The following is a 16,993-nucleotide window of genomic DNA, read 5'->3' as shown; positions in this document are numbered from 1 at the left end:
CGGTGCTGTGATGTTTGTAAAAAATGTATACCATAAAAGAACAGGTTAAGTGATAAGAGAAGGCATTTCAATTCTATGCTCCAATGAATATTATTGACACAGTTGTTAGGAAGGTGGAGGAGATGAGCTGTCAAGTTTTGTGACTTAACTTATATTTCAGACAGTTTCATTAAACACACCGATTTTCTACTTAGTTTTTTTTTCTTTATGAACACCTTTTTATGTATTTGCCATTGGTCAGATGAAGAGACCACATGGCAGCACAGGGCTAGGCAGGACAGCCCTGAGGTCTCTTGCCTTTCTGTATATAAAAGCAAGAAAAGATCAAAAGGACTGGCTCCGACTGGCTCAGCTCCACTCACTTCTCAATTTACTCCAACATTGCTTATGGACTGGGCATCAACTCACAAATAACATCTCCCTTGTGTTAGCACTAAATGTTCTAATAAAATATGGGAAGTTGGCTTCAATCTGATGGACTACTGTCACTGTCCTTCATTTGCATCAAGTAGCTCAACATCTTAAACTGGGGAGCCTGAGTATTATGGCAGATCCACTCATCCAGGGCTGAATTTAGCAAAGAAAGGAGTGGAAAATTGCCTTGCTGCTCAACAGCATTTGAGATTCCCATTTGCTGGGCAAAGGCTTTAGTCAAGTCTGGAGATGTGGATGTGCATGCTTCTGCTGCCAAAATTGATGTAAGGAAGACCTGGGTGCAGCCTTCCCAGTTGCACAAAAAGGCCTTAGAGCTTTTTCCCCTCATCATAGCTACTGAGGCAACCTGCAAAGCACATACTGCTGCAGGCCTGCTTCACAAACAGGAAAGATGTTAGAAGGATTATAAATAACAAAGACAAGCTACTGTTGCAAACTGTGCAGAATTAAACAGGTAACATCCAGCAGATTATAGATGAATACAAAAGAGTACAAGGTAATCTGAACACAAGGAATTTGAAAAACAAACAAACAAACGACATGAGCCACTGAGGCCATTTCCCTCCTAGTGCACATCACAAACCCCCTCCTGAAGTTTCATCTTTTACCTAATCTGACCCTGTGCACTGCCTCACCTGGACAAATAGGGGTTCTAATGTTTCCCAGATGTGTTCTCAATTGCCACAGGAATGAGCAAATACACATGCTCAACCTGCAAGATGGGAGACGGCCCTGGAAGATGGTAACTCAAAGGGCTCGCAATATTAATGCAATGCTGTGACAGAGAAGTTAGAGGGTGACAGCTACAGTTAGAGGGTGTTTGCTGCCCAGCCCCGTTTCTACTGGATGAGGATGCACGATTTTGCTGTTACAAACAACGTATGCTAGATCACAACTAAACAAATTGGCACTTTTTAGTACAGAAAACACAAGGATGGGTGCAATAAAGAGCTATTAAGTCCAGAGTCCCTTCTAACAATAACAATCCACTGTCCCTTAAAATAGAAAGGCTACAGGGCATCAAATGATATTAGCAATTAACAGGTATTATTTGTTAAGCTGGGAAGCATCTTGCTGTGGGATATTATAAGCACTAGAAGTTGAACTTCAAAGAATAACTAGATTCTTGTTTCATTAGTTTGACTAAAACCACTATCTCTAGCTCAAAACTGCCAGAGGTACACATCAGTAGAGGCTAGAGAAGCATGTATTTGGAGGAAGCTTCATTATTAGCACACTCTGTCCCTACACACTTCCTTGGCATCCAGCACTGGCACTTGGGAAAGACAGTGGACTGACCTTCGGTTTTTGTTGTGGCTGTTTCTTAAGGAAACAGTGTGAATTGCATACAGTGTGAATTGCAGTGCATTTCCAGGAAAGCATGGAAATAGCAAGGAAAATTTCAAGATGAGCTATAAAAGCAAGCCAGAAGCTAGAAAGCAGGCCACACAACAGGAGCTTACCAAGCTTGAATTGTTCAGGCTGTTGAAGAGAGTTTACAGAAGCTTAGGTGGAAAAAGGGATCTCAGACAGACAGGGCAGAAAAGACAGTTTTACAGTCTCAGAAAGAGCCACATGGCTTGGATTAAAGTGAAGATTATACAGTTTCAACCCTGGAATTATATATTAATTAGTGGAATAAACTGACCAGTTAGTGCTGGACTAACAGTTGCTTTGCACTTTTTTTTGATGATGTAGTATATAATTTCTCACAGATGTCCTTTAATCTACCTTTCAGAAACATCTGTATGGCTGAAACAAATAAGATTCACATGAGATATGCTAGACATGGACCTTCTTACCGCAGAGCCTACAAACAAACTGGAAATGGATACAGTTGGCTGGTATGTGCTTGAACAGATGCAGTCTGCTCTCCCTGGGTACTCCCTTGAAAGGCCTGAAGTGAGGAGTCTTACAGGTTTCTCTGCAGTAGAAAGTGGTATTAGAGACAAAACGTAATCACAAGGAAATGCATTAACGCAACATGGGCATAACCTTACTGATTTAACAGCGGGCACAGCTTGCCTCATCAATGCAAAGCCATGCTCCATCAGACAGAGAAGAACTCAGATTTTCGCTTTGATCAAAATATGTGTCTCTAATAGGGACCAGTCTGAATAGTGGTTTGAATTAGGGGAAGAGGCTAGAGGCAGATTTAACAATTAAGCTGTTTTACAGTGTTGCCACACATTGTTGAATTGCTGGTGCCAATCATACTGTAAGTCAATACACTGAAAGTTTTTGAGATCTTCTGGGAACTGCTAGGATGAGGAGCTTTAGATGCAAAGAGCTGTTAGTATTAAGATAGGAGCCAAGTAAACGATAGCTGAGTCAAACTTCAAAAATTAAAATTCAGAATCCTGAGCAAGTCAGGAAACCAGCAAATCCTGCTTTTTTGCCTGACATATTCCTCATGACTCGGCGCAGGAAATAACCCCACCTGCTGCAAGCAAACACAGGAGAAAGCATGAGACATTGAAAAGGGTGGCAGCCTGCAAAAAGAGACATCACAACTTGTGTTCTGCAAGGCAAAGGTTGCTGGGAAAAATCACATCCAGCTATCTGAAATATGGATAAAAGGAACCATAAAAGTACAAGGAGAACCAAAAGACTTTCCCTCTGCCAACCACAACAAATGGCTCAGTAATACAAAATGTCAGTTGGCACTTGAAGCACAGTGGATGGCCAGACAGAAAGTGCATTTTTAAGTCATTACCACATTGGGAACACACAGATGTGCAGTACAGCTACATCTGCGCATTGTAATTTCTACAGTAGTCACAACTTAATGAATCATCAATTGTGACAAGATCAATGAACCGAACTGCACAACAAACTAAAGCCAGTAAATTCATGCCCAGGGCAAGAGCTAAGGGTTTATTTTATTAATTATTTTTTTAGCACTTCTATCATTTGGAGTGTCTAATTAGTAAAAACATGAATCCTTCATCTTTTGAAAGTCCTACTGCAAAAGAGAGAGATTTCATTCATGTTTGCTAAATTCGAGTCTAGATAATACTCATCTGATCAGCATTTTTTTCCTCAGAACTATGAGCACATGGCAGGCAGAAGTTATAACGTTAGGACGTGTGCTACATGCCAATCAGGTGGACTCTGATTAAGCCTACCACCTCTAGGCAAAACAACTGCTACTTTTTCCATGAGGCCAGATTATTCCTGCAGGCAAAGCATCAACTAAGGTTCTCTGCAATGCTACTTTCTGAAGGGACAAATTCATATCTAAATCAAGCAACCAAATCATTTATTTGTAAAGAACACACACTGAGTTTCCCTCTGGCCTCAACCCATTCAACAACCTCAATGCTGGGTTTGCTGATGACACATCTACATGCATAATCTAGCTTAGGTTTGACATCAGTGACATTCTTACAGGGAAAAAAAGCTGTCCGAATTAACCTCCTGGCAGGAGGCAGAACACAACACTCAGTCTTCTTATAGAGAATGGTGCATGCAAGCAAAGGCACTCCCCGCTGACCTCTTCACTCTTCCAGATGAACCATTTTGATCTCTACCATATGTAGGCTTTCAGTGGATTGGTACTTGCCAGGGGTTCAGCTGGGCCCTTGTCTCCCTTCCAGATAGACTCCAAGGGACACCAGGCTCTCTGCTTTGCCTGGCTTGTTTGTCACATGTTAGGCATGGAGCTCCATCTGGACAGCATTTCCCTGAATTGTAGCACTGCTGGCATGCACTGCTCTTCCCTGCTGGGACTCAAAGCGAAGGAGATGCAGGCTCACTTTAAAAGGCTGATTCTGTTCCTCTTCCTGACCTTCTTTGTCTACCCTTCTATAAAGATACAACTGGATATCCTGTAATCATGGACTATGCATTCCCCAATTCATTTACCTTCCCCTGAAACAGCTTTTGTTAGTACCACCCTGTGTGCAGTTTATCAGTTTATGCATTTTTCATCAATATGTTCATGATTTCTCTCTCCAAGGACTTTCTTCACACTGGGACCAACTGTGGCATTGTCTAAATCAAAGAGATACAGAAAAATAAATTCCAATATTGCCTTGCTTGTAAACAAAGCACCATTTTGGAGCTGTAACACCAAAAAGCAAGACTTTGGGTTTAAGGTCTCCAACAGGTTAACATTCCCAGCACCTTTCCAGGGGTCTCAGTGTAGCTAAAAGGTCATAATGCCAGTTCTGTTGCATGTAATGCTTTGTGCAGCTAGTTTTATTTAAGGCATTCTGCATCCTGTGCTGACAGGCAATCTTACAGCAAGGAAATTCCCCCCAGTCCCAGTTTGGAACAGGAACACAACAGTGAACATTCGTACACTGCAGCTGGATAAAGTTATAGCTCTGATCGCTATTTAGACTTCTCAACTCATACACCAAGAACTTGGAAAGGTTTCATCCAAGCTGGACCCTTGCGATAAAAGGATTGAAGGAACAGAGCACAGGATCAGCACGACAGATGAATACACTGCAGTGTTTTCCCATGGCATCATCCAACCTGCCTCATCAAGGCACTAGATGATCTTGAAAAGACAGATCTTATTATACCTCACACCCGCTGGTTTTTCTTAGGATAAAGGATTTGAAAGAGCTATTCTGCAGCTCTGGGCAGAAAGAATTTGAGCAGGCAAGAGTGCCAGAAAGAGTCACTACTTTATTATCTAACTGAAATATCCACAAGAATAAACAGCTGCTCGAAAACTCTACGGGGAAGGTGTTGTTTTACTACTATAAGATAAATACTCTTATAAAGATTCTCTAGGCTTCTAAGACAGCGAGTGGAATGCATGTATTTTAGATCATCTTTATACCAAACATATTTTAGTCACTAACAGCTCAAGTAACAAATTAACAATGAACGTTCACAAAATAATTACTTCCTTGCATTCAAAATTAGGGCCAATTATTCCTTTTGCTCGTTATCTGGGCACTGCATTTTAATAAGCACCACAAATGTAGAGACTTCCTGACACCAGACTGTATAAAAGCAATACAAGATCAACAACAGATCCATAAGGACAACTACATGTGGGACTCGCGAATAAGCATGATGCACAGAATGATCAATACTACAGGTCTTCAATGCAAAGCCAGCTTTAGTTTGTATAGCTAACATCTCACACCAAGAGCAAAAGGTGAGCCATCAGTAGCAATTATGTGATTTTCCTTTTTTTGTGCAGGAGAGGAAGTTAACTTGTGAGATATTCTCTTCCACAGGTATGGTAAGTGACACATGAAGTACACTACTCCCTACACTGACATCCTCTCTTCTGAACAGCTGTTGTTGCCACAGATTTATTAGCATGCGTTGATATTCCAGGTTCACGTTTTTCTGGCTTTCAGTTGACAACAGTGATTTCTCCAAGAATGATTTAACTGGGGGTCTGATATTATTTTTTTTTTTTTAGTGAGAGGGATAAGGCACAGAACATAAGCCCAAGATGACTGTATAGAAACATTTTTGTATGCAGAGATTTATGCTTTTCTGACTGGAAGCACTCCATTCTCTAGGGTCATGGTTATCACATTCTGTTTTCTCCATGCTCCATTTTCCATTTAAGAACTTACTCTCCAGTTCTATTAAGTGGATATATTCTCCCACTTCTGCAGAAGAAGTTATAGAAAATCACTGTGGTGCTACATCTTCTTAAGAGCCTGTGCAAGTCATGGCATACCAGTAAATGACAACAGGTCACTAAGCTTTGAGCAAAGAGTCTCCCAGTTATGAGCAGATACAGAAGGTAATTTTGCCAAAGTAGTTAAGGACTCAGAAAGGTTTTTCAGGGCACGTTGCTCTTGCCCCTCCCTTTTTTCTCGGAACCAAAGCAGATAATCCATATGGCATTATCCAGCAGTGTTTCCCATTAATTTCCAATAGTTCAAACAATGAGCTACTAACTCATTCAGAAGGCTATTCCACAACCTAACACACTTCAAACACTCTGCAAATACATAACAGCAACTAACTTTATTAGTCAGCAGGAGACAGCAGCAGGACTGACATACAAGCTACAGAGAGCACATCTGTCGATAACAGGCTGCTACAGAACGAGGCATCTTGAAAAGAGATCCAGCAATAAGGAAGGTCTTTTGAAATGTCTGGTGATAAAAATCTATTATTCTAGCTTCTGATGGTCACCAGTAGATGTTAAATCTGACAAGAAATGTGATATTCTTTTTTTATTATTCTGACAAGGTTTGCAGTTACTTGAATTACCTACAGGAAGTAAGCTCTAGTTTGCCTGTTTCAGATGAATTATATACACTTCCACTTTTACAACAAGAAACTGATTAAGTTATAATTATGGGTTTTCATGTCTCTCTTTTTTCTTTTCTGAAAGACTTCCAGATCCATGTATACACAATTCATTAATGGAAGTATTTTCTTCTGGCTGCCAGTTCTCCAAACTCAATTTATTACCTTAGAGTCACCAGGTCCAGCCTCAGCATAGTTATTACCAGATAAACATTTTGAGAGCCAAATCAGGGCTCACTGACACCTCATCAACTCCACTCCCATTCGCTATTTCTTTATTAGCAGTGCAACAATGGTCTCTATCAACAACTTCCTCAAATATCAGTTCTGAAACAACCAGATGCATTAACAACCTCTGCACAAAGGGCGGGTATCAAATTGACAGGATTGTGGAGATGCTGTAAATAAAGAGGACAGTCAAAAAATAAAGCAAGAGCCAAATCACCTTAAGTGACAGGGATAATAGGAGCAAACATAAGAAATACTAAGAGGTTTTGCTATCAACCTGGCACATATTGATTCGAAACAAGAGGAGGGAAGACAAACACGGGTGCATTAGAGAAACACAGAGAAACTATGCTAGCCAGTGCCCAACCGAATGGAAAAAACAGCTAAGATTCCAGCATGCATCTGACTGTCTATCTCCAAGATCCATGAATCCTCTAGTGCTTTTGAAAAGACACTTGTAAGACTTCTTGTGTGCACATCTCTAGGCAGTGCGTTCAAAAAAAAGTCCCTGAAATCAAACAAGAACAGGTACAGAATAGGACCACTGAGACCAGGAGAATCAAAAAGAAGATTGGCAGATCATCTGTGAAACTCATGTGGGGATTTTACAGCCAACGGAGGCTTATTTGGCCACTTTCTCATACAGATTAGGACATCAGCTAGCAAACATCTCAACCTAAACACCCTCGTTTTCCCTAACAAACATATTTACTTCAAGATTAGCATTCTGTTACATTATACCTATGATATTCTTGCCCTTTTTTCTTCTATAGCAACTAGTCCAAAAAGCTTACAGGACATCTTCACTTTGTTGCTCCACTCTCGCACCCATTTTAGACTACCACTCTTTTTAGCCGAGGCCTGAGTCAAGGATTCCACCCTGGTTGACTGCCTACTGACACCATCAAAATCCCAGCCCTGCCTAAGCTTTCAGACATCGTTGTGATCACGGGGTTGGGGTACACAGCCCTTCTACAGTAACATGAAAGGCAGCGCTGGTGGCTGCTGCCTCCCAGCTGGGACCAATGGTCTGTTCCAACAGAGAGTCAAAACAGATTAGTTTAAACCACAGATGATTTAATCTAACCTGCCTGATTTCAAACTGGAACAGAGATGCAGAAGCAGTCATCTGGCCATCCCTGGTCTCAGCTGGGAGATGGTAACCCACAGGGACGCCTTCCCAACAAGACAGGAACCTGCCTGTGTGAGTGCACCTCTGCCAGAGAGTTAAACTAATCTGTTTGTGCCTCATTTACCTATTGGGATAGGCTGAATGTTCTGACAGCAGAGCAGCAGTAGAACAGCCTGACACACTTTCCATGACAATCTCCCTGGAAGCTGTAAAATAGCATAGAGTGAGAAGCAACCTGTCCCTATACCCTGAGCCCAAGAAAAGAGAGAAAATAATGCCCCAACTCAATTATCAATTTCATAACAAACAGAAGTTACCAGGAGGTTGCCACAAGGCTCTGCATGATCATCCACATTTCCGAGTATCTTCATGAGGGATTTGAGATACGGAGCAAACAGAAAGGACAACTGTTATTAGTGACAAAAATCCTTAGCTGAACACAATTTCCAATACCAAAGCCAGCACCTACAAACTGCTGAATAAACTTGGAATAAATCAATTGTGAGAGACAGGGAGCTCTTTCTACAGGATATATTACTACTACAACTGCACATTTACAACTTAAAGCTACTAATACTCGGCAATATGAACCCCGTGTTACAGCTTTTGTAGAATTCTGTAGAATGCACTTCCTTCTTGTTTGCTTGACACTTAAGCTCCCTTGGTTTTAGCTGGCAAGTCCTTCCTGAATCACAGGTGCTGCTTTTGGGTGTTGCAATATCATTGACGCCATTAGTTTGCTGATAAGAACGTGACAACATCCCATCCTGTTACAGATGTAATCTCACATGACCTCGTTTGAGAGGCAATATGCAGAAACAGCTGCTTGCTGTAAAAAGAAAAATGTTCTCAAGATTAAGAGGTCAGTGCCTTTTCAGACACAAGGTTTTATGGGAATGCACAACTCCAAAGGGTTCGGCTTGGCATTAACTATGTGATATTTCATATAAAACTTTTCAAAGGTTGTATTTCTTGCTTCATAAACTTGTGGAATGAACCTGGATGTTAACCTTAGCACATGGCAGTCTCCTGCTGGAACTCGCTATCACGGATACATTATATGGTTATGTCCCATTAGTTAATCATTTAAACAGAGATAAGAAATGGAAATTATGGCATTTGGGTCTGACACGTTCTAAAGATCTGCTGACTCTCCTGTTTGGAGGAGAGGCCAACAACACCTAAAACTTTTCTTCACCTGATAAAATTACTTCTTTGACTCTTATTCACAGCCAAGAAAGTCTTTCTTGTTAAATATTACAAAAAATAAACTATAAGAGGAGGACTAACGTTCTTATTGAACCCAAGCTTTGAAAGTTAATAAATAAAATGAAGAGAACCAGGAGTTTCACACCTGGATTGAGGTAAGAGGTGCTCTACAGACACCAAAAATTAAACAGCTGAAACAGTTCTTCAGATACAGTGGCAGCCTGGGTATTGAAAGCACAGGACATAAGCGATGCAAGTGAAACAGTCTCTGTAAATTTTCTTGGTCTAATTGAACAGATCACCAGTTTTGCTCAGTGATGGTATGGGACCAAAAGACCACCTCTTTCCCCTTGAACTTTTAGGATTCTTTTAGCCACTGTTCAGTACCTGAGAAATATCCAGATTTCTTAGCATGATGACAAAGCTCCTAAATTGACTTACCAGACCAACACCAGGCAACCTGTGGTCAAGCAGCACAATACGCTCTTTCCTTGTGAGCACCATTTATACCTTAACAGCTTAAGTCCACATGAGCTCGGATTTACATTCTTCTAGGTGACAACTTAAACTTCTCAATGAGGCCACCATGAGTAATTGGCTTACTGTTTCCCTTTTAAACACGCATGGGACATGCCATGACCCAATGCAAAGCAAACGCACTCAGACTTCTTCATTTCTCTGTGCATCACTGTATTTTAGGACATTTTCCTAAGCAAGTGAAGCACATGGAGAATCACTGTGCTGCAGCTCTTGGAAATACAATAGTTACAGAGGTCCATTAACTGCCTGCCTCATGCAGAAAGAAAATTACTATTTGGATTGCTTGTGTAGAGAGCAAAGAACAGGAGTAGGACCTCTGCCATCACAGCACTCTTTCTTCCCAGGGAGAGACCAAAGGAAGTTACAACAGTTAATGGACATGAAACACTTAGAGGAAAGACCTGTCCTCTGCTGATCAGAAACACGAAGAGAATACTACCAATCCCAGGAGCAGCAGGGTATGGGGAGCCTTAATTCATTTACACAATCAGAATGAGCATATGCAAATGGATTCCATTTCCCTTCTATAATTCTTTCAATTTTATAACACATTGCTAGAAAATCTTTTTGGCAAAAAGATGAAATGCAATGCAGACAAACACAAACCAAAGTACAATGATCTTACTGATCCTTTTGGAACTAACCAAACATAAACAAGGATTAAACATAACTAATTTCTGATTACTATTCCAGTAATAAAAATCACTTCTAGAAGAGTGTTTACAAAAAAGGCATATTGTTTGAGGCCTTCTGAGATCCAGCTCTCTGCAGAAATCATTTGTAACAGTCAGATGTTTTATCATTTACAGCATTTCAAACAGGGTAACCCCAGGAACTAGAATACAGCTGGCAGATGGTGAATGAAATTAAGCTCATGACATGGTTCAGTAAACAGCAAATTACGATAAGGTGGAGGTGCTTCTCACTCTGGGACAACTGCTGCACACTGGGGAACTCACTGAAACACACCAGGACTTCCCTGAGTTCTGCCAGCACAAAGCCACCCAGTGAAATTTAACTTGCTGGGTTACCTTGAGACTGAAAAGCAGTGTGCAAGCAACCCTTTACCAGCTCTTCTGTCTGTCCTCTTTACCAGGAGCTGCTCTCCTGTGGAGCCTGGCAGCCTCTCCAGGCAGATAACTACATGCCACATGATTGAGAGTTCGGGATAGGGGCATAGGGGATTTGCACAGATCTGTGCTGGAAATGGAAATTGAAGATGGTATTTTCATTTTCATTTAACCTACTTAAAAACAAAGGAAAACGAAACTCTGAATATATTCAGCGTCACTTGGTTATGACTGTATGCTCTGGGTTACAGGGGAGTGAAAAAAGACTGCTTCTAGAGCATTAAAGGACCAGTTACAATTAAGTAGTTTCCCAATTCTGGAAATCAAAACCTGTAACCAAGCAAGTAGTGATAGGACAAGGGGGAATGGCTTTAAACTGAAAGTGAGTAGATTTAGATTACATATTAGGAAAAAATTCTTTACTATGAGGGTGGTGAGACACTGGCACAGGTTGCCCAGAGAAGCTGTGGCTGCCCCATCCCTGGCAGTGTTCAAGGCCAGGTTGGATGGAGCTTGAGCAACCTGGTCAAGGGGAAGGTGTCCCTGCCCGTGGCAGGGGGGTTGGAACTGGATGATCTCTAAAATCCCTTCCAACCCAAACCATTCTGTAATTCTATGATTCTATGAAAGTCCTGGGAGAAGGGACTGATAATACGCTTTGTATTTGAGCCTCCTTCCTTTCTCAAAGAATCTATGTACTCCTCCCCCTGCCTCTTGAAGACTTTTTTTTTTTTTTTGCACTGCTTTTCCCTATCTTCCTGTTGGGTGGAGCCTGCTGGAAACCACAGATTGAAGGCATACTTCGGTGCACAAGCAACTAGAGACAGACACTGTTATCATCACCTTTCCTCATACAGCTGCAATGCTGAACCTAGAAGGAGTTTTGTGGAAGAACACCACGTAGACACTCCTGCAATCAGCCTGCTGCACGTTCTTCCATGCTGGCATCCTTCCTAGTCACTTTTCATATTATCTCCCTATTTAAAAAGCTCTGTAATTCTCAACATTACCACTGAATAATATATTTATTAATTTGTTAGTGCCACTAACTGTCCCCGAGGCCTTTCTTGGGAATGTGTGTCAGCTTATTGATTCTAGCCCTCCCCTCTCTGTACTGCTTTCCTCCTCTGCCAGGCAGGCAGGAATGTATGTACCTCTGTGCTGCCTCAGGTCATAATTGGAAAAAAAGATAGAAATGTTCAGTATGATTCATACATAATTCAGCTTATCAGCTACCCAGGAGAAATGAGGAGAGAAGGTATATGCACATCTATTTCTCCTACTATCAACAGGAGATACAATTTCCAGTTACACTAAGTATACGTAGTTTGGTCACAACAGGACTTGCAGTTAGAAGAGAAAAATGAGAGATATGGGAGCAGAGAATGAAAGGGTAGTAGGGAACGGAACTGTTGAAAGAGATTCACTAATGTGAGAATTCCCAGTTCCTCCAGGAGACTGGACTTGCGCTTCTCAATATTCAGAATGGAGTAAGCTGGCAATTAGAAAGGATTATCTGCCTCTGATCTGTAAAACATTGCAGAAATCTAAATAAAATAAAGCTCCAGATTAGTCAGCTACAAAGATATCTAATAACAGCCTGCTAAACCCTGACTGCGACTTCTGGATTTAATGTTAAGGCCTATGTTCTAAAGAGCAAATTGTGAAGAAGCATTAAAACTTACTGTTATGAAGGATTTCTAATGTAAAAATCAATACGTGCTGCGTATTTAGCAGCATGTAACCATGAGGACATCTATGACAGAGCTTTGTCATGCACCAGGGACCACTGCATTAGTCAAATTCTTGAAAGGAATTGCAGAACGTCTGCACCATTCAAACTGCCACCTGAGAGCAATTACAGAAATTATTTTAACCCCAGAGGCACAGGGAAAATCCAATCCTAGCTGACAGCCTTGAGGGTATCAAGGGTTCCATGTGAAATATGTCATTTTCAAATACCTCTAAAAAATTAATGTTAGGAAAGTGATGGCATAACAGAGGTGAGGCACTCACCTCTACATTTTGGAGGCCGTTGAGACCAAGCACAACCACAGCCAGGGCAATGAGTTACAATTATCTGCTTTGCCAACAAGTAAGCAAACAAAGTAACATTAATAATAAAAAAATTCACACTCCCAAAATGCAGAAACAGCACAACCTAAGGCAGACAGCACACAACAATAAGACAGCATGACTGAAAAAAAGAAATACAGACCTGTCCATAGAAAGTCTCAGAAAAGAGAAATATGTTTTTTCTTAAATACAGATACATCATAACAGAACTCATCTTCTTCATCAGTGAAGCCAATATAAGAGGCACAAGTAGCTCTTCATCCTTGCTAATCAAGCTCACAGCTCTATATGCATGAGCACATACAAACTGTTATACTGCAAATGTTTCTTAATTTTGCCCATTACAAGAGTGCTCAGCAAGGGGTCGATACTCTTCAGTTAGAGAGGAAAACACAGCCACTAGCCTGCATATCATTTTTAACCTTATGGGATCATGTTAAACTAGCATTACTCCTGATTAAAGGACATCTCCACATAGAGAAACAGGCTCTGTGCCGGACTGGTAGTGATTCTTGCTTCTGTGGCTCTTCCAACTGTGTGCACACATGTCTTTTCCTGTCTCTGGATTTTCCTAACAATCCCTGTTAATGTTGTGGTCTGAGAGTTTTACCTCATCAGGAAATCAGCAGGAGCACCATGGAGCTGAGAAATACTGTTGTGCTCCTTCATGCAATGCATGTCTCTGTGGGCCTTTGAACATTTAATGCAGAGCAAATAAATTATTAGTGTGTGTGTGTGCATATGCATACATATCTGAGATACATAAAGAGATAACTGCAACCAAAGGAAACAGGAATGTGCTTGGAACACATACTTGGGTATTCTAGTATCTAGTGTCACAAAAATCCAGTTGCAAGAAGCATTTAAATGCAGATCTGCACATAAACTGCTGAAAGATCTCCACCGAGCTTTATGCACTCACATACACGGCTGCAAAGGCAAGAAGTAACAAAAAGGATCTGATTTCTCCCCAACAATTTTCAAGTCTATAGCATCTGTTACCCTATTCTTAATACTACTACTAAAGAGCAAGCTGATCCTTTAAGATGCCCCACCTCCAGACACAAGATACACGATCACATCAAGTACTGAATGATTTCTGTGATTCCCATCACCATAGTGTCTGAGCATGCTACAGTTGTTTGTATTCTTAGTCACAGAGCAGAGAGGAAAATAAGATTACCTTTATGCTACAAATGGGGTGGGAGAACAAGGGACATTAGGTAACTTGTCACGTATGGTGTGCACGCTCACCACTGGGATAACCAGTCACCTCTGGTTCAAAATCATACAACAACAAACGCTTTCCAGTCTAGTTTTTTTCATTATTCAAAAGTTTCTACATCACTCCATATATGCCAAGCAATTTGCCTAATCCTTTTCCTGCTTGTGTTAGTAAAGGCAAGTAAAATAAGAAAGAATCCACGCAGCCAAATGCCCCAGATTCACAATATCCCAGTATTGTTACAAAATCCTATATATGAACAAATAATACAAAACATTGATGAGCTGAAAAAAACTCCCAATTTCCTTAAAAGCAGACAAGAAATCTGACAATCTAATATAAGAAAAAAAAAACCAACCCATCGACTCATCACAATCCCTTTTGTATCTAATATACTGTTCTTCCACAAAAATGCCATTGAGAAGAAACAACACAGCAAGCAAAATAAAGCCTGCCCATATAGCAGACAAGGATCAAAATCTATTCTTTAACAGAAGAAACAGAGTAACAAGTTGTGACTACAGCGAAAAGCAAACTGAGCTAAATGCCACATCAAACTCAAAACATGAAGAGTAACCCGAAAATCTGTTCAAGAACTGTGCTGATTTAATCCAGAAGGTGTAGCAACATAGATTAAATTTATGACTGTCAGATACAATTCTTAGCTACTCTGAAGACGGGTATTATATCAAAGTAGACAGATGAGAAAAGTATACAAGTGTTTCTGTAGCTAGCCTTCCAAGTTAGAAATGACACATCTCAATCAAACAATACAACTAAAACACTTGAAAGAAAGTTCAGAATCTGCAATCCTTTCATGATCGCCTCAAAAATACTAGTTTCTATCACTGAGAAAAATTACAGCAAATGATACAGAAAGAACACAGCTTTTCCAAACCAAGCTAGAATATCACCAGGTCATTTAAAAGCACCACACCAAAATGTAGCTACCAAAGGCAAAGCCATGTCTTCTGTCACCTAAGGCATGAAAGAACTTCCCACTTACCTTCCAACACCGTTAATTTGGCACTCGTGTTTATCTCCCCAACACTGTTGGTTGCTGTGCACTCATAGATAGCTTCATCTCGATGAACACGCAGGGGCTGTATCCGCAGTACTGATCCTGATCCATCATCAAACTCTATAACCTTTAACAATAAAAAGAAAACACTGCTTTACTGATATCTTCTCCAACAAAAACCTAAAGTCAAAACAATCCAGGGGTTAAAAACCAAAAACTAAACCAAAACAAGCCCGGTAAGCTATAAAATACCACGCAATTAGTCAAGTGTTCCATGTCCAGAAATGCAAAAATTTCAGAGTCAAGAACATATTTGTCCTCTGAGGAGGCCAGAACAAATGAGGATCCAATGAGGTTCTTTATGAATCAATTAAGGTTGACAAATTATCAACCTGGTAATAAAGATGTGGATCTGATGATTTAAAACATCTGAGCCATATTTGTACTAATGGTTTTACTAATCACACTGACAGCAATTTAGTGCCAACTTTCACCTTGATGGAAGAGCAGAATGATATACTCCTGCGGGATTACCAGGAAAATAGTAACAAAACTAGAACAAAACCTTGAGCACTTACAGTGCATGCTAACTCCAGCAGAAAGTGAGGGCTTTTAATGTCCTTCAGCATCAGGTACTTTACAACTCTGGCATAATCAACAATGATGTAATTACAGTTCCTTCCCCAGCATAATAAATGAAGTCCTTAATAAATCATTACCTTTCCATCCATCCTGCTATGCTGTAACATGCATTTCTCTAACTTCTACATGTTAGAAAGAGGTATTTGTCAGTTTGCAGCTGGATAACTATACGGTGTTCCTTACAGGAACGCACAGCCTCAGGCCACTGTTAATGCCAAACTCATCCTTCTCCTATTACTGAGCACAGCAAAAGTTGGAAATACTAACTGAACTGCAGATGGTGACAGCATGAGGAAAAAGCAAAAGCTCCCCTCCTGTCACTTGGGAACTGCAGCGGGAGATGAAGAGACTAAGCTATATTTTGTTCCAGGCACATGTATGTAAGCCTAGGACCTGCATTACCCCCATGCAAAACCTCTGCCCTGTTCTCAAGACCCTGTTTAGGAGTCCTTCTCCCAAACAGCATAAAGACCAAATGACTGAAAATAGGAAGGAGAAAAATAATGTGTGACACAAGACTCTGCAGTGACAGGAGAAATAGTTAGAAACCAGAAGGTAACCAAGACCATGTAAACTCCGGTATTCCTCATGCTGGAAGGAGTAGTCCTTCTATTCTAAATAACAGCAACAGCCTGAAAAAAAAAAACCCCTAATTTCAGGTCAAGCAGAGAAAGAGAGACAAAAACAGAGAAACATGAACATCACCATAATACGTTTTAAGGAATTTTTTTTTTTATACTCAATTTTAAATTAAATATGAAACTGTGACAAAATGCTGAACTTTCTATAACCTTTACACAGGTTAGGGCTACTGCCAAATTTCAAACCAAGACAAAGTCAGATGCAGTGGTTAAATCACTTCAGTGATAAGGACTAAAAAGCTAAGAGATGAAACAGCAGAAAAGCTCTTTTGCCCTTACTATCCTTTGAACAAACACTCTGTGTCAAAGAAAAAGGAGCTACAACTACTAAGGACCCAACAGACACTGAAACCAAAATGCTGTTCATTTGTTAGCAATGAATACATCTTTTGTGTAATAACTTAGTATGTGTTCATCAGATTTGTTTTGTTGTTTTTCAATTTTTCATGTAAACTTAATTCCAATTTTTCTCCCAGCTACTAGGAAGAAAATTAACTCTATCCCAGCCAAAACCAGGACACCTCCGAATAA

General features: G+C 40.5%; 1 protein-coding gene across 20 annotated transcripts in view; it reads right to left on the bottom strand.

Annotated features, from left to right (window-relative positions):
- Positions 1-16,993, bottom strand: part of PTPRF (protein tyrosine phosphatase receptor type F) — a 391,730-nt gene that overhangs the window by 184,213 nt on the left and 190,524 nt on the right. For all 20 annotated transcript variants that reach the window (XM_030493851.2, XM_030493849.1, XM_030493857.2 and 17 more), the window contains one exon: positions 15,165-15,306. In XM_030493851.2, coding sequence (XP_030349711.1) covers positions 15,165-15,306 — 142 coding nt within the window. The remainder of the gene's footprint in view (positions 1-15,164; positions 15,307-16,993) is intronic.

The sequence above is a fragment of the Strigops habroptila genome, chromosome 8 (genome assembly GCF_004027225.2).
Source record: "Strigops habroptila isolate Jane chromosome 8, bStrHab1.2.pri, whole genome shotgun sequence".
Lineage (NCBI taxonomy): Eukaryota > Metazoa > Chordata > Aves > Psittaciformes > Psittacidae > Strigops > Strigops habroptila.
This window is presented reverse-complemented; position numbering and strand designations above follow the sequence as displayed.